The sequence below is a fragment of the Ostrea edulis genome, chromosome 5, assembly GCF_947568905.1.
Source record: "Ostrea edulis chromosome 5, xbOstEdul1.1, whole genome shotgun sequence".
Taxonomy (NCBI): Eukaryota; Metazoa; Mollusca; class Bivalvia; order Ostreida; family Ostreidae; genus Ostrea; species Ostrea edulis.
In genome coordinates, this window is record NC_079168.1 from 77,558,896 (window position 1) to 77,582,136 (window position 23,241).

At 35.4% G+C, this 23,241-nt stretch overlaps 2 protein-coding genes across 3 annotated transcripts; one reads left to right on the forward strand and one right to left on the reverse strand.

The window, feature by feature from the left end:
* The first annotated feature begins 4,236 nt into the window (after nucleotides 1-4,236).
* LOC125669315 (uncharacterized) lies at nucleotides 4,237-12,694 on the forward strand. 2 transcript variants are annotated; one of them, XM_056166265.1, is made up of 5 exons: nucleotides 4,237-5,025; nucleotides 5,215-5,309; nucleotides 5,520-5,695; nucleotides 6,658-6,797; nucleotides 10,023-12,694. In XM_056166265.1, exon 5 carries the CDS (start codon nucleotides 10,115-10,117, stop codon nucleotides 12,341-12,343), a length of 2,229 nt encoding a protein of 742 aa, XP_056022240.1. In that variant the 5' UTR covers nucleotides 4,237-5,025; nucleotides 5,215-5,309; nucleotides 5,520-5,695; nucleotides 6,658-6,797; nucleotides 10,023-10,114; the 3' UTR covers nucleotides 12,344-12,694. The 2 variants fall into 2 exon arrangements, with proteins under 2 accessions (XP_056022240.1, XP_056022241.1); XM_056166266.1 differs by having other exon boundaries at nucleotides 5,013-5,309.
* Nucleotides 12,695-15,040: 2,346 nt separating this feature from the next.
* Nucleotides 15,041-22,958, reverse strand: LOC125650816 (glycine N-acyltransferase-like protein 3). Its single transcript, XM_048879353.2, has 5 exons — nucleotides 22,822-22,958; nucleotides 22,594-22,698; nucleotides 21,935-22,052; nucleotides 20,779-20,899; nucleotides 15,041-20,640 (listed from the first exon to the last, which is right to left on the reverse strand). The coding sequence occupies exons 1-5, from the start codon at nucleotides 22,900-22,902 to the stop codon at nucleotides 20,226-20,228; spliced, it is 840 nt and encodes a 279-aa protein (XP_048735310.2). The 5' UTR covers nucleotides 22,903-22,958; the 3' UTR covers nucleotides 15,041-20,225.
* Between the last annotated feature and the right edge of the window lie 283 nt (nucleotides 22,959-23,241).

Here is a 23,241-nt window from a genome sequence, read left to right on the forward strand (position 1 = left end):
CTATAAAGGACCGCAGATGTACATGTACACTTGTCGAAAATACTCTAAGTAGCAGTAAAATTCCCTTTATTTTGCATAATCCATGAAACAAAACGATAAACTCCATTTGTATTCCAACAGTAAACAACATTGTCCATTGTACAGACTGCGACACATTTAGCCCGTGCCGATCAGCTATCTTCAATCAGGGGAAGTATCACAGTATAATATTTACCCTGTATTGCGCATGAATCCTTATACCGTATGATTTACTGGTCAGAGTATTGCAGATTTATAAACCAGGAAATCATTTAGGTACATAAATCGTTTATGCATATTCTATGGTCGTTATAACGATCTACTTCGTCAATACAACCTCGCATTGGGTCAAATGCTGTCTGACGTGTTTCATACCGATTGTTAAGCCGTTCTTGGCACACTGATTTGACTGCGGATAACTCCGTTTACCTGATCAGGATATGGGGCTCACGGCGGGTGTGACCGGTCAACAGGGGATGCTTACTCCTCCTAGGCACCTGATCCCAGGGGTCCGTGTTTGCCCAACTATCTATTTTGTATTGCTTGTAGGAGTTATGAGATTGATCACTGTTCGTTATCTTCACCTTGCATGAGTCACTTATAAATGAAAGACTTGTGACGCAAGTATTAGTTGATAAATAATTATTTTCAAATATCAATGTTTAAATTAGGGAGGGTATCATTTATAACTTAGTAGATATGAATAATTATTTTCACCCATATAACATTTTTCTTTTGTCTTGGTCATTTTTGTTCGCATATATTGCATTCTGTTGTGTCTTTGATGAGTATGATGATCATTTATGTAGAAATATTCCATAGCTTTGACATAATCAGCATGGTCAGTCATTCACAGATGATACCACTGTCATGTCCATATTTTAATACCAAACCATTCAGACCAAAGCAGGTCATGTATGTATACTATCACAGCATCTGTAAGATATATATCTGGTTTTACAAGCATGCATGTATCGAACAAAATATTTTAAGTTCAAAATTCCTTCACTTATTTTGTGAAATCTTTAGGTACATGAACAGGTCCAGTACAATCTCTATAATAAACTATAGAGCTTGATTTAGCTATTTCAAATCTTGTATGAACTTTGAAAAGTGTAAAAATCCAATTTCAGTGAATAATAAAATTCCACCCATGTACATGTTGTACTATGGCATGTCAAACGTTGCAATATTTGATCTTTTCCATTTGTATTGTATAATTTTCCATTTGTATTCTATATTTTCCGTTTGCATTGTATAATTTTTCATTTGCATTGTATAAATTCCATTTGTATTGTATAATTTTCCATTTGTATTCTATATTTTCCATTTGTATTGTATAATTTTCCATTTGTATTCTATATTTTCCATTTGTATTATATATTTTTTTCGTTTGTATTGTATAATTTCCATTTGCATTGCAAAATCTTTCATTTGTATTGCATACGAGGGATTGTTTATTTTGATTTGTTACGAAGGATTCCATTAGTTTAGGTCCCACTTATATTTAGCCGTCACCAGCTGCAGGTGACGTACCACAAATAGACTTACTATGCTACGTGTACGCGCACAGTGGCGTAGCAGTGGGTGTTCTTTAACGTGCCAACGCCTGTCGCAACACGGGGTGTCTGCTTTTAAGGTCACATTATCCGAAAGATCCGTGATTCTCACTTTTAAATAGCAATGCGTATGGGAATGTATTAACTATATTTACGTCTAAGGTTTGATGCAGCCATGGCACGAGTAGAACTCGAACATGCGACTTCACGGTTACGAACCAAAGGGTATATCACTTAACTACCGCGATCGGTTCCATATAAGGACTAGTTGAACATACATGTAGCTAGCAATGAGAAATCTTGCGCCGGGACACCCCTCCCCCCTTTTTTCTCTTCACAAATATGATATTTTGTATAGAGATGTCGAAAAAAGCATGCATGTACGTTTTATTTTTTCAGAACGCACTTGTTTCAGGGGACTTCAGGGACGGATCCAGGAATTGCGGTTACGGGGGCGCCACTTTATGAGACAGGGGGTCTGGGGGCCGCCTTAAGGCGGCCCCCAGTGGGTCCAGGACGAAGCCCTGGTGGGGGTCCAGGGGCGAATCCCCCGGATTTTACAGATTTTATAGAGCTTGAAATATGTCATTTTTAATACAGTGAAATTGGTAAAACGACGCAAATTTTAAGGGTTTCTGGAAAAATTAAGTTCTCTCAATAAAGTAATTCAAGAAATCAAAAGAATTTGTCATTTATTTCTCCGGGAATGGGAGAAATTATTGCTTCTTTTATCGTTTAATACATATTTCTAAACAAGATACCAAGATTTACCTTAAATTTGAAAATTTTAGGGGGGGGGGCGCCCCCCTTAAATCCGCCACTGACTTCGCCCTCCCCCTGCACCCCTCCTCCCTCCACCAAGGCTTTGCACTGGACTGACTAGGGATCTTAAGACAGTCCCCAGACATCCAGCAGTTTACTGCGTTCAGAATTATCTGGATCAGCTAGTGGTTAAATAAGAGACTAGTTTGAATATGCTGATCTCATTAGACGCATAAAAGCGATAAATTAATGGGGGGGGGGGGGGTGTTACACCATTACTCTTAGCAAATACGGTACATTCCTGCGAAAGGTGGCTCCTGAACTTTACCTCTTCAACATCTTGCGTAGTACCAAATTCAATAAACGATAACTTAAAAATCAAACTTGATGTGAACAATTGGTGGGGACCTAAGGGCCGAATTAAGTCCCCCGAATCTACTCCATTCTGACTAAATAAAAATGTGCATGCTTTTCTGGACAGTTCTTTTTTTTTTTAATGATGGGGGGGGTGGGGGATTCGCCATTACTAGAGCTAGCTACGTATTTTTAAAAATAACTAGTCCTGCATTATTTGACCTGGTCGCGGTAGCTCAGTGATATATCGTTTGGTTTGTTGGCGGGAGGTCGTGAGTTCGAGAACCGTTAATATCATTGCCGCATCAAACCAAGACAGTGATTGCTCCTTTGCCAAACACTCGGCATTTAAAAGTGAGAATCACGGGTCTTTCCGTAATGACCTTAAAAACAGATATTCCGTATCGCTGCACAGGCGTTGGCACGATAAAGAACCGTCATTGCTACGGCCCTGTGTGCTAAGCACGTCTACATTTGTAGTATATCAGTGACGTTAACTAATGAAATCCTTCGTAACAACTCAAAATAAACATTTCCTGGATACAATACAAATGAAAAATTATTCAATGCAAATGGAAAATATAGAATACAAATGGAAAATTATACAATACAAATGAAAAAATATAGAATACAAATGGAAAATTATACAATACAAATGGAAATTATACAATGCAAATGAAAAATTATACAATGCAAATGAAAAATTATACAATGCAAATGGAACATATAGAATACAAATGGAAAAGATCAAATATTGCAACGTTTGACATGCCATATTGTACATGCAAAAAAAATTAAACAAATAATATATTGTAAACTACAATCCTCGGAAATATAATTTTGATTCACAAATGTTACTTTTCAAAAATGCCTCACTACACCTTAGAAAAAGTTTCTCAAATCAGCATGAAATGATTTTTAAATTATGAATTAGGATCAACAAAATAATGGATATTAGGCAATCTAAGTTTACAAAGTGTAATATCTATGGAAACGAGGGGGTTATTTATATTTGGTTTCTTTTACATCATATACGAAAACAAATTATTTTTTATAAAATTGTTACAGAAAATCAAAATCAGTAAAATTCAAAAGGCTTCCCACAAATTATGACATTGTCAAATTTGTTTATAGAAAAAACAAAACAAAAAGCTGTCGGGGTCTAGTTTTGCACTCAGAAATATGCAACGAAATATTTGTGAGACTTTACACCCGCACTAGGAATGAACAGTGTATAAATAGCCTAACCCCCTCGTTTCCACAGAAGTCAGTACTGGGCACGATGCCGGCTTTATGAATCACTTTAAGACATTGTGTTTTGTTTAATCATTTACAACGTTCTACAAAAAAGTAGTAACTATTTTGATTTACCTATTTGGTACGTTTCACCGAGTCTAATACGTTCTTTTCATGTCCCACTATGGCTACTACTGTACTCGATAGAGCCACAGGGGCTTCTTATCCATTATGTTCTCAATCCATATATAAATATCTAACAAGGGATGACACGAAAATAGGACACCGGTTGTAAACAAAGCTAAAACTCAACTTAGTTCCAAGAAACAAATCGAATCCCCCTATCCAAAAGGCGTTAAACATCTCCTAAAACAAGTCCAACGGAGTCCAACCCTTTCATATTTGATTTAATGAGTTTTATAGACGAAAATAATCCAAGCTGTCTGCATTGTCGTCAATCGCGCACAGGAAAAGATAACTCTCGCAATGAAACCTTACTTCCGACTTTCGGAAACTCTCGGGAGTGTTGTACACTTAAGCGATAAATGCAAAGTATTCCCGCTGAACTTCAAAGCAATGGAAAAACAAGTAAATGCAGTTCTGCTCGCAGAAGAGGGGCACAATGTACTTCTAACAGGCTTGCCCGGGACAGGAAAGAGTCACACAATCGGTATTATTGTCGACAACCTTTCGAAGACCAAAAGGGTGACATTAACAAGTACTACAGGTCTTTCTGCATCTTTGCTGCGGTCAGATTCAGAGGCCAAGCAAACATCAACAAGGTCAGTAATGCTTTATCATAAAGTTTATGTATTGAAACTGTTAATTATAGGAGTATAAAATGGGATACAAATTAATGAAAGACCTAGAAACTACTTCTAAATAGTGGTAATAACACAGTTTTGAAAATTTTGTAGAAGATATTTTGTTTTGATTAAACTTTTGTTTTCAAATAGATATTCGACAACGATACATAAATTCTGTGGATTGAAAGACGGCCGTTACCAAAATGCAGAACTTTTGGATTTGCTTCAAACCTCTGAGAGTTTTGAAACATCCAAAATTAATATCCTTAGGTGTGATGTCCTGGTGATAGGTAAATAAACCAACAAGACATAGTAGGCCTAATGAATCAATTCTGTAAAACATGTTCAATGCACAGGGCATTGATCCATTTTGTTCTCAATCTATATATATTAATATATGCATTGAGAACAAACTGGATTAGAAGCCCCTGTGTTCAATGTTTCCATTGATCAATAATGATTTTTTTAAAATATTTTAGATGAAGTTTCAATGTTAAGTGAAAGACTGTTTGAGCAGGTGGAATATGTCTTTCGGCACCTGAAAGATGTCACAAAGCCATTTGGAGGTTGTCAGGTCTGTCAAAGAAAAATTTAGTAAACAGTTTAAGTTTTCACAATATCCTTATAGAAAATTATGTTGATAGCATCAATGTAGTCATTACCAGCAGATTTTTTGTTTTACAATTATTATTCAGAAATTTGTATTGGTAAGTATATCATTTTTTATAGTGTTTTGTAGTATTATTTGAAAATTATCATTTATATTTTGATTATTTCCTTTCAGGTCATTTTGAGTGGAGACTTTTTTCAGCTTCCACCAGTACCGAACTCAAAGTATGACGACCCTGGCAGTAGTATCGTGGAAAGTCAACTTCTGAAGTTCTTTCACCATGTCAATTTGGACCATGTTTATAGACAGAAAGAAGTTGACTTGGTACAGGCTATCCATGAAATTGCCAGGTTTTACTATTGTTTTTTATAATGTCTCCCTTCTTCCAGGGGGAGACATATTGTTCTTGTACTTTCTGTCTGTCACAAGATCGTCCGAACACTTCTCCTCTGCAATAAGCTTGAAAATTTGTACCATGCGTCATTGCCATTTGTAGATGTGCATATTGTCGGGATACGAGGATCCAATTATTTTCATAATAGTCAAATTATTGTGGATCTAAGAGGGGTGGTGGATGTTAAATAGATTGTGAACATTTCTATGGTTTATCCAGTAGATTCGAAATTCATTGCCATTTGCAGATGTGCATAATCCAATTGTTATCCTTAAAATTATAGTGTATTTAAGTGTGGTGGAGGGTGTAAAATAGCTTGTGATCACTCCTCCTATATATGGCTTATCGGATAGCCTTGAAATGTTTTACAATACTTCATTATCATTAATTTCAATGATGTTCACATTGTTCTGACCCTCGGGTCTAATATTTTTCTACCATTTCCAGTGATTCAAGGTCTTAGGAGGAATGTTTTATAACTCTTTTCATGTATAAGGGTATATTCCCTTCCCTACTGATACTGCAGCATAACAGTCATTATTTTTGTATCATATACAATAATGACATTGTTCACATATATATTGAATTCCTCGATGCATAAAGTTCATTTCATAATGCCTATGTTCTTGCTCATGCTTTCTCCTTCATACCATGCAGTACATTAAGGGGAGGGGTTGTAATTGTGAACACTTTCAATTTGGAGAGGTGGGGAGACATTTGTTTTAAACAAAAACGAATTACATTTTCATAAGAAAGCATGGATTTATTTGCATACCATAAGAGACATAATTTTTTTTTCAAATTTACCAACACAATGTATTGAAGGAAGATGAAAATTTAAAGTTTCAAGTCTTTTGTATATAACAAACATGGAATTTATACCTGTAAATTACTTATTTATCAAATGTCCATTTCTAGAGGCCAACTTTCCCATGAATCAGAAGCACTTCTTATGCGAATGAAGAGACCACTCCCTCCCGGTGAAAATCCAGTGAAGATAATGGCCAGAAGGGAGGATGTCTATTTGTGGAATGCGAAGTGTCTTCGAGAAATGGATGGTAAACAATATGTTTAATTTGTTTTTACCACATGATAGTATTATTCTTAGAAGGAGGGACAAATTTTTGTTTACTAGTATTCTGTGAATTCTCAACAATTTCTGTAAGGGGTTTTCTCTTCTCTCTCCTTTGTATTTTCGTTGGGACATCAAAATTGAAAGGATCGGCTGATGGTATGCCTGTATTGGATTTCCTTCCCCTGGACACAGAAGACTGTCCCAAAATAACACTGTTCATTGTAGCCTGGTATGCTGCATATGTGGGATTCGTGGTGTTCCCATTGTGTAACCCTCTTACTTGGCAGAAATTGTTTTCAATTATATCAGAGTTAAAACGGGAGGGGTACATTCCGGATCCTGGAAAATTCCTAAGATGTTGTTTTGTAATCTCTGTAAAGGTTGAAATTAAACTGTCTATGTCATATAAACATTTGTAACTCGGCTTCATCTTGCTTTCCTTTGACATATCACCATCTTCCTTCCAAGATCTAAACCAGTCTTTGACAGAAATTAATGTGAACATGCGTTTATCATAAATGCTTATGATTGGATCTTTGTTCCTAAAAACTGATATGAGTAAACTGGTTTGCTGAAGTAATTCTACTGCCCCATTTAACTCTTGTCCCTTTCTTAATGATTTCTGATATTCTTTCATCAAATGCAGCATATCTTCGTTCAGCACTTCTTCGGCCAAGTGATTCCGCATTTTCTCAGCTGAATCTGGGTGCATATGAGACATGCTCAACTTGTAATGAACTCTTCTGGAATTTGTGTGTTCATCCCAATTGGCTGCAGCAATCCACTGGTTCCATGTAATAATGTCTGACCCTTTCTGAAGTTGTTTAGTGTGGAATGACTCAAAACCACTACTTAGAATTGCATTCCTTAACTTTTTCATACAGTGTGAGCAATCTTGAGCATGTGCTAATTTTTGTGTTGGATTTACAACATTCAAACTGCAGAAATTGTTGTCTCTTGCATCGATATCATCTCTGAAATGAAGTTTGATAAACTCCCTGTTCTGTGCTCCCCCATCTTGAAGTATGTATGTTACCTTGAATCCCCAACTACTTAATTCAGATATTAAATCATATATAATAGAATATATCTCGGCTGCTGTGATTCCATTTGTGGGATAATGAGCGACTGGAAATCGAAAACCAGTGAAACCTAGGAAGGAGACTTGGAAGACCTCTGTGGCTAATTCATTTTCAATGGACTTTGACTTTGTTAATCTTATGTTGTTGCCTTCCTCCCCTGTGTCTATCCAACCAATAAGTTGTGTTTGTTTTCCTTTACAATTCATGACTAAGTCTTGCTGTATCCGTGACTCATCGTGGATTAATCCTCCATGATATCCTGACTGAGGAATGTTCAGTTTCTTAGCAGTATTTGCCATCCATCTGAGTACATCAGCATTTATCCCAGTTTCCTGGCTAACAACATTTTTGTACCTCTGTAGTTGTCTTCCAGAGGGCAATATCAATATTCCACTGTTTTTCAAATCCTCACAAGACTGTGGACTCCTTGACCACAAGTTCAGACACACTTTAATTATCTCCTGATCCCACCTTCGTTGTCTCTTATCAGAAACATTTAATGCTTCAAATTGTGCCATAAGTAGTGTTTTCATTGCAGGTGGTGCAGTTGGAAGAATGTTTTCTATTACAGATTTAAAATCATCTTCTTTGTCGCTCACTTCAACCTTGGTGTTTTCCTCATTAGAAAAATCCCTTAAATTCCTCTGACAAGTTTCACAATTGGTTAGAGTACATAACCACCCAAGGACACCAATACAGGATCTAGATCTTATCCTAGGTTCTGATGTCTCATTCTTATACTCCGATACATCTTCCAAGCGTATGTGTTGAGGTATTGCTTTCTTCTTGTTACCAGTCGTTAAACTGATGCCGGTGCACAATTTCAACCTTTCTATCATTGCCAAAATAGCTTTAAAATGATTCACAGATGAAACATGATCGTCATTTTTCATTCCTAGAGCATCTAAATCCACATATTTCCAAAAAATGGTGAGTTTGAAGGTGTTATTCTTGAAGTCTATCGCTACATCCTTTGTAACCTTATTTCCATTTATTAATGTATCTGTGAAAATCACTAAATTCACACTGTCATCATGTTTGTTCATTACATGAATTGAAGGGGGCAGGAAATTTTCAATGTTGAGTGGATTAATTACATGTATCTGAGATTGTGCATTGTTGGCGTCTCTCAATTTGACTCCAGTATATAGTGTACATGGTCTGCTCATGCCATCATTATGCACTCTGCGACTTCGAGAGACCTTTAGATTTGGAAACAAGCTTGGAAGTAACTTTCCAACACTGTGGGCATTTATACAGCCCTGTACACTGCCAGTAAATTCCATGACAAAGTCTTCATACCTGTCCATAATGTCTTTGGCAAACACTTTTCCATCTTCCTCTACTTCTAAATTTCGTGCAAACCTTCATATATTAATAATATAGGATAATATTTAAAATAATTGTTTAAAATTGTATGATCACTTTTTTTCTGGCATTTGTCCATCTGTCTGTCCGTAAACTTTTAATAATGTTTTTTACTTTTTCTCCAGAACTACAGGGCTAATTTCAGCCAAACTTGCCACCAATCATGCTTGGGTAAAGAGGATTCAAGTTTGTTCCGTGATGTTTGATCTTGAAGTTTGACCTAAATTTTAAAACTTTCATGTAAAGTTTTACCTTTTCATAACTTTTTTTTAATATTGAATGATACATTCATATGCTTTCTTTGTGAAAAGGCCTTTGGATTTTGGTACCAAAGATTTTGATATTGTGTTGTATCCTTCATCTTGGATTTTGACTGACTTTTAAGAATGGTGAACTTGAGCAATATCCTTTGAACTGTTTGAGGTTTGGATTTCATGTGTTGTATATAGATTCCTTATGAAAAAAACCTTACATTTCACATCTGATTTTCTTTTACCTTGTGACTTTGTATCATGTTTTTGTCGTGACACTATGGGGCTAATTTTTTTTTCATGAGAATAAAAATTGCAAAAACTCTTTTAAAAATCTCAGTACCTGAACAACAGCAGACCTAAGGTAATTCATGTGAGCGATGTGGCCCATGGGCCTCTTGTATATGAGAATATGTTCATTATTTTTTCATGTCAATGAAATTATGCATTTGTTAGCTAGCTATAGATATAACATGTAAACTAATTATGAATATTTTTCATTTACAGGAGAATAGAAAATATACAAAAGTGAGGATGAGGGGGATGTAGTTGGAATCAAAACAGAGACAGCTGTCCATGTAAAGATTGGTGCCCCAGTTATGTTAATAGCCAATATAAGTGACACTCTAGTCAATGGTCTTCGAGGATTTGTTTCAGAAATGAAGGATGATTATGTGAAAGTTAAGTTCAATGATATTGGCAAAGTGACCATCAGACCATTCTCATTCTCTAAATTTGATCCAAATTTGAAATATGATGTTGGCTGCCGGAAGCAAATTCCCCTTCAACTTTCATTTGCCATCACCATACACAAGTGTCAGGGAATGACATTAAATCGCCTGGAAATTGACTGCAAGGGCATGTTCGAATATGGGCAACTTGTTGTTGCTGTAAGCAGGTCAGTAAACAAAAAAGGATTGAGAGTGTTGAATTTTTCACGAAGACTTATTTTGAAACCACCAGCCTGTATAACAAACTTATACAGTGAAGGACTGAACAATATTCAGGCAAGTGACTTGTCATGCTGCAATCAATCCGATTTTTCTAATATAACTGAACATGACCAGAAGTTGATGTCGAGAAAAAGTGACGACAACAGTGATGATGATAATGATGTTCATGATGATGACGATGACAATGATGAGTTAATGATACAATTGTTAGAATCTATTGAAAATAAGCATATACAAAACCCTTTGGAAACTGAATTTGAACATCATCTACCACCCCATATAAATGTTCATAACATCTTGCACGCTCTCAAACATGATGTTCAACAGACAGACATCCAACTGCAGGAAAATGAAGCATTAGACATGCTGATGACTGATCAGAACTGTGTAGAACAATTCATGAGTTATTTGTGGGATAGGCTTAAAAAGGCATTTTGTGACACTATTCAATCAGTGGAGCTTGTGAACAATAAAACAGTGAATGGCTTTTATAAAAAGTTTCAGGAAATTGCCACATCTGAAGCATACAGAGACCTTGTCCACAAAAAGTTGTTTCCAAGTGTAATGAACCTTTCAGATGTTCACTACAATGTTGCATTTAAGCTTGCCACTTTCATAAGGAAACAAATAATCCAAGAGCATACAAAGTCAATAAAAGATGATGGAAACCTAAAACTTCCCAATACATCTCAAAAACAATTCTCGGAATCTGTGGCAGGTAAAGGTAAGATTAGGTATCTAGGTGGCTGGTGCCTGTCTTCTTTACGACGCCGTAGAATGAAGAGAATAATGACAAATGCATATAATGTAAAGAAAGGCGCACTGGTGAATGCATTAACTTTGGAGAAAGATTTACTAGACCATGTTATTGCCATCTCAGAGACAAGTATCCTAGAGAGTTCCGTTTTTGTAGAAACACTTCATGAAACTGTTAGGAAACAAAATGCTCGTAAAGGATTAACGCATATCACAGATGAAGCATTCAACTTCTTCTTGTGTTTAGAACAGGAATTGCAGAAACTACAAACTGAGGGAAATATTGCTATTCAAGGCAAAAATATTGGAACATTCCTTTCACAAAAATTGATGCTTTCAGAAAATTTGATTGCTCAATGGAGAAATATTTTCCAGACATTTGAGTCCACTGCTATAAAAACAGAAATAACAAAGCACCTTAACATTCTGTTGGAGGATTTTATTCTAAAATACCTCAAGATGAGTGTAGTCCAACTTAGGAAAGATTTCCTACAGCAACAAAAGGTCAAAAAAGCTGAAGCTACAAGAAAACAAATAAAGATGCGTACACAACGACAAACGAAAGGGATGTTTGATTTTACAACAATTCAGAATGACAACTCTCCTAATAAAGAGGCATCACACAAAAGACTACAGTCTGAGCTTCTGTCTGATAAAACATTCTTACAAAAATTCAAAAAAGAAGAACTGAACAGACTTTGTGAATATTATAAGTTTAATCCTGTTCAATCAAAGAAAAAATTGGTGGTTGACTTGGGTGACTACATTTTAAGAGCAGAGGGGATGAATTTTGCAAAGCAGTCCAATGTATCAACACAAGGATCAGAAGATAATCCAGACACATGTAGTAGACCAAAGAGAAAATGCCAAGATGTAAGAAGAGAAATTGTAGCCTCGGGGAGCAAGAAGAAGGAAACTAGAAAGAAAAGGACAGCGACAAAGAAACCAAAACAGATAAAGTGGCCCTGTGGTGCTTGTGGTGGAGAAGCCACCGAAAACTCTGTTGGGTGTGATAACTGTGAAAAATGGTTTCATGCTGCTTGTGTGAATATTGATATTGATGACTTGGATAGCCTCCCAGAGGTTTGGTTTTGCAGAACTTGTTGTTCAAAAAGTTGAAGGGAAAATATGTTTGTCTACTTATTTTTCACCGAAATGGTATGTCATCTTCACACACAGAGAAAACATTTTGTTCACGGTTACCTGACATGCCTGACTGACCATATTTTTCTCTGCTAACCCAGAACTATTTCATTTGTCAAACTTCATCTGATCAAATAAACATTAACAACTGTTTTGTGACATTTAAATTAAGATTTCAATTATAGTGTATATCATATATATACATGTGGAAACAAAAAGACAAACTTTTACATAGTGAATTTAAGTCAGGTTTGTTTTCACTTAGAACACATGGTGTCGACTCTTTTAAACAAAATAATTTCAAAATCAAAACAAAAAAAACAAAAACTTACTGGCTACTGACCCTATTTTGTAGTGCCAAAAATTTTGATAGTACAACTAAAAACAAGATTTTTTCTATTTGGCCCAATATGATAAACTAAAAGCATTCATAAATTAAAAGTACATTTTTATGATACTATGTTATGTAATTATTTTATTAATATTAGTGCCTAATGTAATGATATAACTGCCCTAATAACATATAAAACAACCCTTAAGAATAATGAAATACATAGAAAGGACATAAGTATAATTACAAACTACAGCTCAAATAGCAACTGAAGGGTTTTTTTTTTTTTTTTTTTGTTTGCTTGTTTTGTTTGGTTTTTTTTATTATTGAAATTTAAATCCAAAAATAATCACTTATAAAAGCAAAACTTTAAATTGTCTCTTATAGCTAAAATTGATGATGTTGCCAATCTACTGGAAGTTTGCACTTATCATGCTTATTTTATTTATTTTTTAATAACCGAGGGGGTTGGTGGAACATATTACAATGCAATGTAAATTCAAAAGAATGATGAATATATTAGAATTCATTTAATTTTAATTATTAAAAAAAATAAAATAATCTTCCCTTTATAAATTGTCCAATTCTAAAATGCGTAGTGGTTAAAACTCCTTTCAATTAATAGAAATTATTTTGTATTTCTTGCACTTAAAATCAGGCTGAAATAGAATATTACCTACCAAAGAAAAAATTTACCGTTTACCGTCATTTGCGCCAAAAAAAAAATATCGGAGTTTTTCATTCTGTTTGTAAACACTCCCGAGAGTTTCCGAAAGTCGGAAGTAAGGTTTCATTGCGAGAGTTATCTTTTCCTGTGCGCGATTGACGACAATGCAGACAGCTTGGATTATTTTCGTCTATAAAACTCATTAAATCAAATATGAAAGGGTTGGACTCCGTTGGACTTGTTTTAGGAGATGTTTAACGCCTTTTGGATAGGGGGATTCGATTTGTTTCTTGGAACTAAGTTGAGTTTTAGCTTTGTTTACAACCGGTGTCCTATTTTCGTGTCATCGCTTGTTAGATATTTATATATAGATTGAGAACATAATGGATAAGAAGCCCCTGTGATAGAGCCTAGGTTTACTAGACAGCTAGGCCTCCTGCATAGATCTGCAAGTTACACTGCAACATCGTCGTCTTGTCGAAGTCTTCCGTTGAATTTGACCAATGGTAGCTTATCAAACGTTGACAAACAAATACGTATCCCCATACATCCCAAACTAATACATTTAATACACGAAGTGTTGGTAAACATCGAGAAACCGGAAGTAACCCTGCTGAACGTTTTTGAAGCAGCGTGACTAAACACAGAATAAAAACCGTGTTCCGGAGGAACTCGAAACACGGCTATTCGGGAACGAATCTTGCATACAAAATAATTAATAGGGGAACACATAAATTCGAGCTCCTTTGGAATTCAATGAATTGCAGATATGCACCTTTCTTTCAACACGAATTGATATGTTGTTTCAGGCACGTATACATTGGGTTGGGGTGGGCAGGGAGGCTGGTCTGCTCTCCCCACTTTTTTGACAATTTACTTTTTTCCGTTATTCTAACATACAAAGTCAGTATTTTCTACATGCACAGTTCAAACTAATTTTTTGAAAAATTTGTAATGAATTCAATTATAAGCATGAACTCCTGTAAGTTTCCAATATATTGTCAATCACATTTGAATAGATGGAAAAAAAATTTAATGCCTGTAAGCTTACATTTATATCAGTGATAAATTTTCTTTCCTTCTGTGAAATGATATATTGTAAATCGAAGTAGTACTCTCTCTCTCTCTCTCTCTCTCTCTCTCTCTCTCTCTCTCTCTCACCTGTTCAATCAATGAATATTGACATACAGAGACCGTAAACAATTATGTGGTTCCTTTTATATGTGTTTTTGTGTAATCAACTGTTTATTATGGATTGCAAATTGCAATTGCAATACCCGCATTTTCACACAGATGTATATTTTCGATCATCATTCCCTTATTTGTATATCCAAGTTTGTATATGATCATCGATATTTTGCATTGTGCACGCAATATATCCAACCAGATGATTAGATTCCCGATTTCTATAAACTGTAAAACCTCGACCAGACAATCATTCAATACAGGAAAATTTTCGACTCTTGACATCCCCCCTGATTTGGCACGGGTGAGGTGTGTCGCAGTCTGTATTATTGAATGACATTGTGTTGTAAAGTTCTAACGAGTTTCAAATGGAGTTTATCATTTTGTTTCGTGGATTTATCAGAATAAAGAGAATCTAATATTTTAGGTAAGTGCACATCTCGATACCTGTTGAATGGACGTCCGTATTTGATACGGGGCTTTTGGGGGGGGGGGGGCGAATATGTCTTGTGCATTACATATTATGCATATGGCATGCACCTGCATTTTGCAAAAATTGATGTAAATGATATATTTTATGCTCTTTGCTTATTCCATTCTATCAGTATCTAATTGGCAAATGATTTATCCGCATTTATTTCATAAGAAACTGCAAATACTTGCAAGTATGCAAGAAAAGCTTTTTTTTTTTTTTTTTTTTTTTTTTTACATTTTTGTCTAAATTATCTAAACTTTCAGATTGTTGCATTGGTATACAATAAATATTTTGTAATTTTGAGCAAAACATACTGTTTTAAAATGTGATTTTATGTGTTTCTCATTCCCTATATATAACTATCGGAGATGTGCACTGTTCGAGTCTATCTAGAAAAATCACTCAGATGTGACAATCACATTTGGGATATATACGGGTAGAGTAAATTAGGCTACCTGAGAGAAATATGGCGGATAAGATGAGAAAGATGTACGTATTTATTAATTCATGTCAGCTTTAATAATTGTAGTACATTACTAACTTCCATATGATTGTGAAAATAAATTAAATAGCTATATGCATATTTGATATAGAATAAAGAAATACCAGGCACTGCCATTATACATGTGTGTTGGAATGAGTAGGCCCGAAGTATTTCTATATCGAAATCTCTATGAAGTGTATTGTTTTACCCAACTACATTTACAATATAGATGTGATCTGTAATATATAAATTGCATAATTTGTAATTGGAAAACGTGTGCACTATACCCATAGTCTGATTATATCGGAATGGGTATCTATTAGAGGATCTACCAACGAAATATAGGCCTGCAGTGCATAATAAAACTGTTAAAACACTCCCTCCTCTTTCTCATCAGAACAGCAATCCTCATCGTTCTAATAACGTATGCATACAATATTTCGAAATAGGGATTGCATTATGATAAAAATGACATTGACCTTTTGATAGAAAATAAATTATTTTAGTGAGAATGAGATGTTTTGAATACACCAAAAGTGCGTCACAATGCATGTTGAATATGACGCAATGTGAGGTTAAAGTGTGACGTCAGCATTAATACTATAGTGTAGAAAATGATTTGTTAGACGAATCTTTGTTGGGTTTTTTTTTCTATGAGAAACAAGTTTTCTACAATAGATATGTGTCAAATTTTATTAACTATTAATTTACGATCTTCGATATCGCTATTATTTTTCCATTTTGGATTTTTTTTCTCTTGTAAACTAGAAGAGAGCATGCACTTAGGAAATTCATTGTGAACGATATATTCAATCTAAAATAACAGTGACATTGTGTTTAAACCATGTGTCATGTAATCACTTCTTATTCTTTTGGGATTTTTTATTTTGTTTTTTGTTTTATTTTGCTGATGTATTTATACATTTGTGCGTATTTTCATGCTGCCCCTCGAGGGCCCTTGTCGTTTGGAAATAAGATATAAACATGTAGGGAAAATATACATGTATATACATGCGTATGATAACACACATTGAAATCAATGATCTGACTTTCTCTTTGCATGGGACAAAGGTCGACGTCGAACTTTTTTCTATAAATAAGTTCTTTTTGTTATATCCCCATGTGTTCAAACCACCGGGAAATTGTCTGTCATCTGCTCTGGTCTTCTCAAGTTGTAAAACCACTTTTTAAACACATTTTTCTAATCATCTTTAGAATTTACTATATTTGAACATGAATTAACAGTCATTTAGTTTTTTTTTATTTAAAAACATCGTATTTGTTAAAATATCTAGAGTTCACTTTTTACGACTTCATGAAAGTGAAAAGATGCACAACAACTGCGCAGAACGCAAAAATTCGAATCGTACTCGGTCACGTTAAGTGGAAACTATTGCAAAGTTCCGGATTCCTACAAAGAAGAAAGCGTTAATGAGATTTTTTGGCATGAGAGGCTTTCACAAAAACTTTTGTCCAAATTCTTCTTTAACATTGATCCACTTACCAAATCATTACAATAGAGGGCTAAATTTGTGTGGACAAAGGACTGCGACGGATAATTTTGTAAAGTAAAATCTGTTCTCATGAGTACCGGTAGTCCAGTTCTTTCAGCTCCAGATTTTTCTAAGCAATTTAAGTTTACTGTAGATGCTAGTAATGTAGGAATCGGTGATGCTTTGTTTCAAGAACATAGTGAGAATGCAGATAGAGTTGTTTCATATTTTTTCATAGAAACTTACAAAATTTCAAACAAGAATCAAAGACTCACAAGATGGAGTTTAATATTTTTTACGGCGTGACCGTGTTTGAGGGCGAAGCAAACAAATTTTGGCATTAGTATCTATATCTAAAACAGAACAAAAACAACCCGAAGTTAGCACCAGGACGGAGCTGTATCAAAGCATCCTAATTTTGGATATTTGATCCGCCTATATTTGAACGCAGGAAATATAACGCAATTGATGTAAACAGTACATTGTGACGTCATATTCAGCGTCGTTATTTAGCAAATTTACAAACATAGCGTTTGAACCACAACAACAAACATGGCGTTAATGGTGGAGTGATTATATATGATTAAGATTTACATGTTTTTACGAATTTTATGTAACATCTTAGAACGATGTGAACAAGGGTAGACGAGATTCAAAATGGAGAAATACATGTCCACGCGATAGTATTCGAATCGACGCCATTAGTACCAAAATTTTCAAGTTCCATAGGTATGGTTTAATTTTTCATTGTTTTCCTATATTTTCCTTTTAAACATGTATATACGTGTTACCTATAGGGAGAGCTCCACTATTATTACAAGAGTATGATATTGATATCAAACATATCAAAGGCATATGTTATAGCATATGCTTCATCAAGAGTGTCATGAGTATGTTTTGTTGTTGCTTTGATTGATGTACATGAAAGGTGAAGATAACGAACAGTGATCAATCTCATAACTCCTATAAGTCCTATAAGTAATACAAAATAGAGAGTTGGGCAAACACGGACACCTGGACACACCAGAGGTGGGATCAGGTGCCTAGGAGGAGTAAGCATCCCCTGTGTATATGTATATGTGTTTTAGAGAATTTAAGTTTTCAAAGTCATCCAAATTATTTAAATCAATTAAGTGGTGTTATGTACTACTTGTACTCAATTGACATTTGTGACTTAGATTGTTCTAGACTTGGGTGTCTATTTATTGTTGTGCACTGCTTGCACTCGATTGACACCTGTGACCTAGATTGTTCTAGAGTTCATGTTACTTTTAGTAGAAATATGATTTAATGGTTTCGTCATCGTCTATCAAGATTATTCTAGAAAATTCATTCTTATTATATACTAGCGGAAAAAAGAAACTGTGCATAATAACATTTAGTATAATTTTTCTATATTTATATTTATAAAATCTAAACAATCGATAAAGGCGATGTTTTTTTAACAATATCGGATAGTACCCGGACTCAGATGCACGGACTTTTCCGTAGTTAGTGAACAAATGTTGTTTATTGAAGTGTTCGTACCCACGAATTTTACTAGCCAATACATTTTGGAGTAAGAAGTGTAAAAGGTTTGTTTGGACACTATTCGTTAAGGTAAGCACTTTATTTCTGACAAAATTTAACCTGTCATGCCACGACTCAGCGAAAACCAACGTAATCGATGCTGTTGGGATGCTTCAAGCTGGAATGGCACAACATATCGTAGCAATACACTTTGGAGTTCATCAGAACACAATCCAGTCATTATGGAAACGTTTTCAACAAACTGGTAACACTCAGGATCGACCACGTTCTTGGCGTCCTCGTGTGACGTCGCGTTGATATGACTACCACATTAGACTTGTGCACCTGAGAAGAAATCGTTTCCAGACAGCAAGTTTGACTGCTCGTAGCATTCCTGGACTTCGACCAATCAGTCCAAGAACTGTGCGTAATCGTTTGCGCGAGCACAACATCAGACCAAGACGTCCAGCGGTGCGCCCAATACTGCTTCAACGTCATCGTATCGCTAGACTAGCGTGGTGCAGACGACATTTGCGATTCAGAATACAGGACTGGGCCAATATTCTGTTCACTAATGAATCCAGACTTCATGTGGATAGTAGTGATGGCCATTGTAGAGTGTATCGTCACGTTGGGGAGCGGTACCAGGACGCTTGTGTTGTGCAACGTTGACAATTCGGTGGAGGTAGCGTTATGGTGTGGAATGAAAGAACAGCACGTGGAAGGACCCCTCTACAAATTTTCAATGAAAATCTCACCGGCGTACGCTATCGAAACGAAATTATTCAGCGCCATGTGATACCCTTCATACAGACACAGCAAAATCACATCACTCTGCAGCAAGACAACGCAAGGCCACATGTTGCACGTGTAGTCAGGGACTTTTTTTGTTCAACAGAATGTCAATGTCTTGCTTTGGCCAGCTGTTTCCCCCGATCGAGCCCGTCTGGGATGAAATGGAACGACGTCTACGCTGTTTACCAAATCAGCCAGTGACATTGGCTGATTTAGGCCAGGCTTTAACCAACATCTGGAACAACATCCCTGAGGCATTTCTGAACATTTTAATGGCACCAATGAGGCGCCGTTGTCAAGCATGCATGAATGCAAATGGTGGTCACACGCGTTATAAACTTTGTTAATTCAAGTTATAATGCCAGTATCTTTCGAGTGTGCTGAAATTGATGTTATTCGACGTTAACATTAATGGATTATGAAATGTTGTAACAAATACATTTGGTAACAGTATCACAAAAATTAAAATTTATTCATTGTTATTTTTTTATATTTTATTTTTCATATATCAAATAATGCAGTTTCTTTTTCCCGCTAGTATAAATACACTAAAATTCTTATGACAAAAAAGCCTTGGATTAGAAAAAGCTCTGGTTATACACTTTCTATGCATTTGAACTATTTATAACTGGGAACCAGGATATTGGGAATTAACTATTTTGTGTGTATATTCAGTTCGGCACGGATTTTTCATATTTATTGTTCAACTACCGTAAGTTAATATTTTGCAATTGTTACAATTTTCTTTCAATCCTTAATTTAAGTAAGTCTTGATAATTTTTAATTGCTTTTTGTTAGTAAATTCTGCTGCTATTTTATCAAGGGTAATTCTGACCAATAACACTCAGCACTCGTTTTATTTAAGGTCTCAATATGTGTCCTCTGTAGATATTCTGCAGGTAGAATGTGCTTTTCGATGCTACAAATTGTAGATTGCAAATGAAAGTTTGAAAGGCATAAGTATGTAACCATTTTTCTTGTGGAAATTAATTGATGTCTCGTTGGTGTCTTCAACAAAAGCAAACACTAATTGACCGTCTTTAACCAGTTTTCCGGCGAGTGTCCTTGTGACAACGCTTCCTAGATTGGCTCTCCTGTACTCAGGTTCCACGTACAACATCCCTATCCCGCCATATTCTTGTTGAAGTTCCCAGGCAACAGGACGTCCATCCTCGGTCTCGATACAGACGGTGTGGAAATTAGAGATAAGATACCTTATCCAACACCTCACGTCTACAAATCGCTCATATTTTTCTTTACTTTTCCACGAGTTATGAACATTTTCTACCTGAGATTGCTTTAATTTGGTGATTCTGAATCCATCTGGAGTTTCTCTGAAAACAATTTTAAAAATCAGGAACAAGTAAATATAAGGGGATTCATCAGTATAATAAATCCTATAAACTAAGTCCAGATAACGGATAACTAAGGTATACAATGCCTTACTTCTCTAAACTGTGTATTGTACCTACAGAGGAACTATTTTGTCAGGAGGAAGTGTAAAAACAACTCCATCAATTCTTCTTTTAACAGGAGAGGTTTTTGGATCTCTGAATCTGTTAACCAAGGCATCTATCACAGCACTTGTACAGCCTGCAAATTAAAAACCTGAGAATTAACAAAGATTCATTTACGTCTAGTATATTATTGATTAGATATCTAGAAGCTAGACTTTGTATACATTGTAGTTGTGTTATGAGTGACAATCCTGATTTTTTCATACATGCAAGGTGAAGATAACGAACAGTGATCAATCTCATAACTCCTACAAGAAATACAAAATAGATAGTTGGGCAAACACGGACCCCTGGACACACCAGAGGTGGGATCAGGTGCCTAGGAGGAGTAAGCATCCCCTGTTGACCGGTCACACCCGCCGTGAGCCCCATATCCTGATCAGGTAAACGGAGTTATCCACAGTCAAAATCAGTGTGCCAAGAACGGCTTAACAATCGGTATGAAACATGTTAGACAGCATTTGACCCAATGCGAGGTTGTATTGACGAACTAGATCGTTATAACGACCATAGAATTTGCGAAATGCTGACTTCAATCGAGACTGTTGAAATCCCTGTATCATCAACTTGTTTGTCAGTAGCTTACCTCGATTTAAAAACTGACTATACCCAGAACAAGTTCTTGCATATCGAATCAGTTGTGATATATAAACACCATATGCAGGTGATAATGGAATATTGCTACATAAATGTGGGAAGTTGACGATGGAGAAGCTGAAATCATCCCGTTTGTCATACAGTTGAGTTGTCAGTTTGCCGTTAATGTCTACTTTCAATAAAATATCTAAGTATGAAGCAGAAGTGGACGACATCTTATAGACAATTTTTTTTTTTTTTTTAGAAAGAAGTGATTTTCAATATGTATGTTATATACAGTATTGTCTCTTTATTGGTGATGTTTATATTACATCAACGAGTTCCTATGAAATAATTATCAACAATAATCACTTGTTCAAAATTTAGTATTGAATGCCCTATTCCAATGTTTTACTACTGTAATAGCTACTGTTCAGGAATTAGATAGCAATCATGTGTATAATCAAAAGATATCCTATGTACACACATTCAACAACTTTTCTTGCACAGCAACATTTACAAGAGATATCATTACCAATAATGGATAACGGTGATGCCAGCACTTTAAAAGCATGTCGTAGCAAGATCTCAAGAGATTGACAGAAGTTTGGTTGTTTGCAGAAAGCCACTGCGTATTGCAAAGTTTTCTTCCTCTGTAAAAAAAAATGTCCATTAGAATTTAATTAAAATACACCCAACAGCTGTGTTCCAGAGACGATTTTATCAAAACCGAGGTATTTGATAGATGTAAGGTGAAGATAACGAACAGTGATCAATCTCATAACTCTTATGAGCAATACAAAATATTGAGTTGTGCAAACACAGACCCCTGGATATACCAGATTTGGGATCAGGTGTCCGTGAGGTTACAAAGCTATTGATCAGACAACAGCAGCTCTAATTTCTTTTAGCTTGACTATTTCAGAGTTATAAAACTCGCAAATACAAGTGCCTTTATGTTTATATATTACAATAATGATTTCGGACGAGGATGTACTATCGTTCGGTTTTTTACCTATGTTGTGTAATATATTTTTACGTGATATTGATCGGCGCATGATACCTAGATAAGGAATTTCTTTTTAGTACAAATAGACTGTAACTATCAGAAGTTGTGAGATAGATCAATGTTTGTTATCTTCACCTTTCACTGTACATTGTGCACCACGAGATGATTACATATTCAAACCTTGCCTTGCTATCCACGATGACAACTGCAGAGAAATTTGGCCAACTATCTACGAGAACTGTTTTATCAGTCAACAAACCCCTCCTCAGCAATTTGAAATGATTAAATACCTTTTGAACGAAATAAAGATTAAACAATATACAAGTCTACAAAAAGCGTCGAGACATGGTTTCCGTCAAATACAAGTTTTCAATACGAAGCGAAATTCAAACGTCCAAAACAGAAATACTTACACAGATGGAGAGAGACAGCTCATTCTCTAGTTCCTTTTCCATAGTGGCATAATCTGTTGAATTCAGCTCATGTACCGCCATTTTTTACTCTGTGAGTATGTTAATATTTAGAACGACCCCAATTTTACCTACTCATCAGAACCAAAGTTGTTGATATAAATACCTTGCTTGGTATTCCATTTTATTTGTCTTACGTGACATGCATAATTCTGATTTAAAACTGGGGTCCTTGTGTTATGTAACTTTGGACTTGAGGAAACTTGAATCAAAAGTTTTGCAAGAATTAAATTTAACAAAATTCATGACAGTCTTCTTGTCTATTTATACATAATTTTATTTTTCATTTTTCGTATTCCTTCATCTTTAAAATGGTGGTCACTTACTATAACCCCTACTGGCCCATGGAATCATGACTTTAAC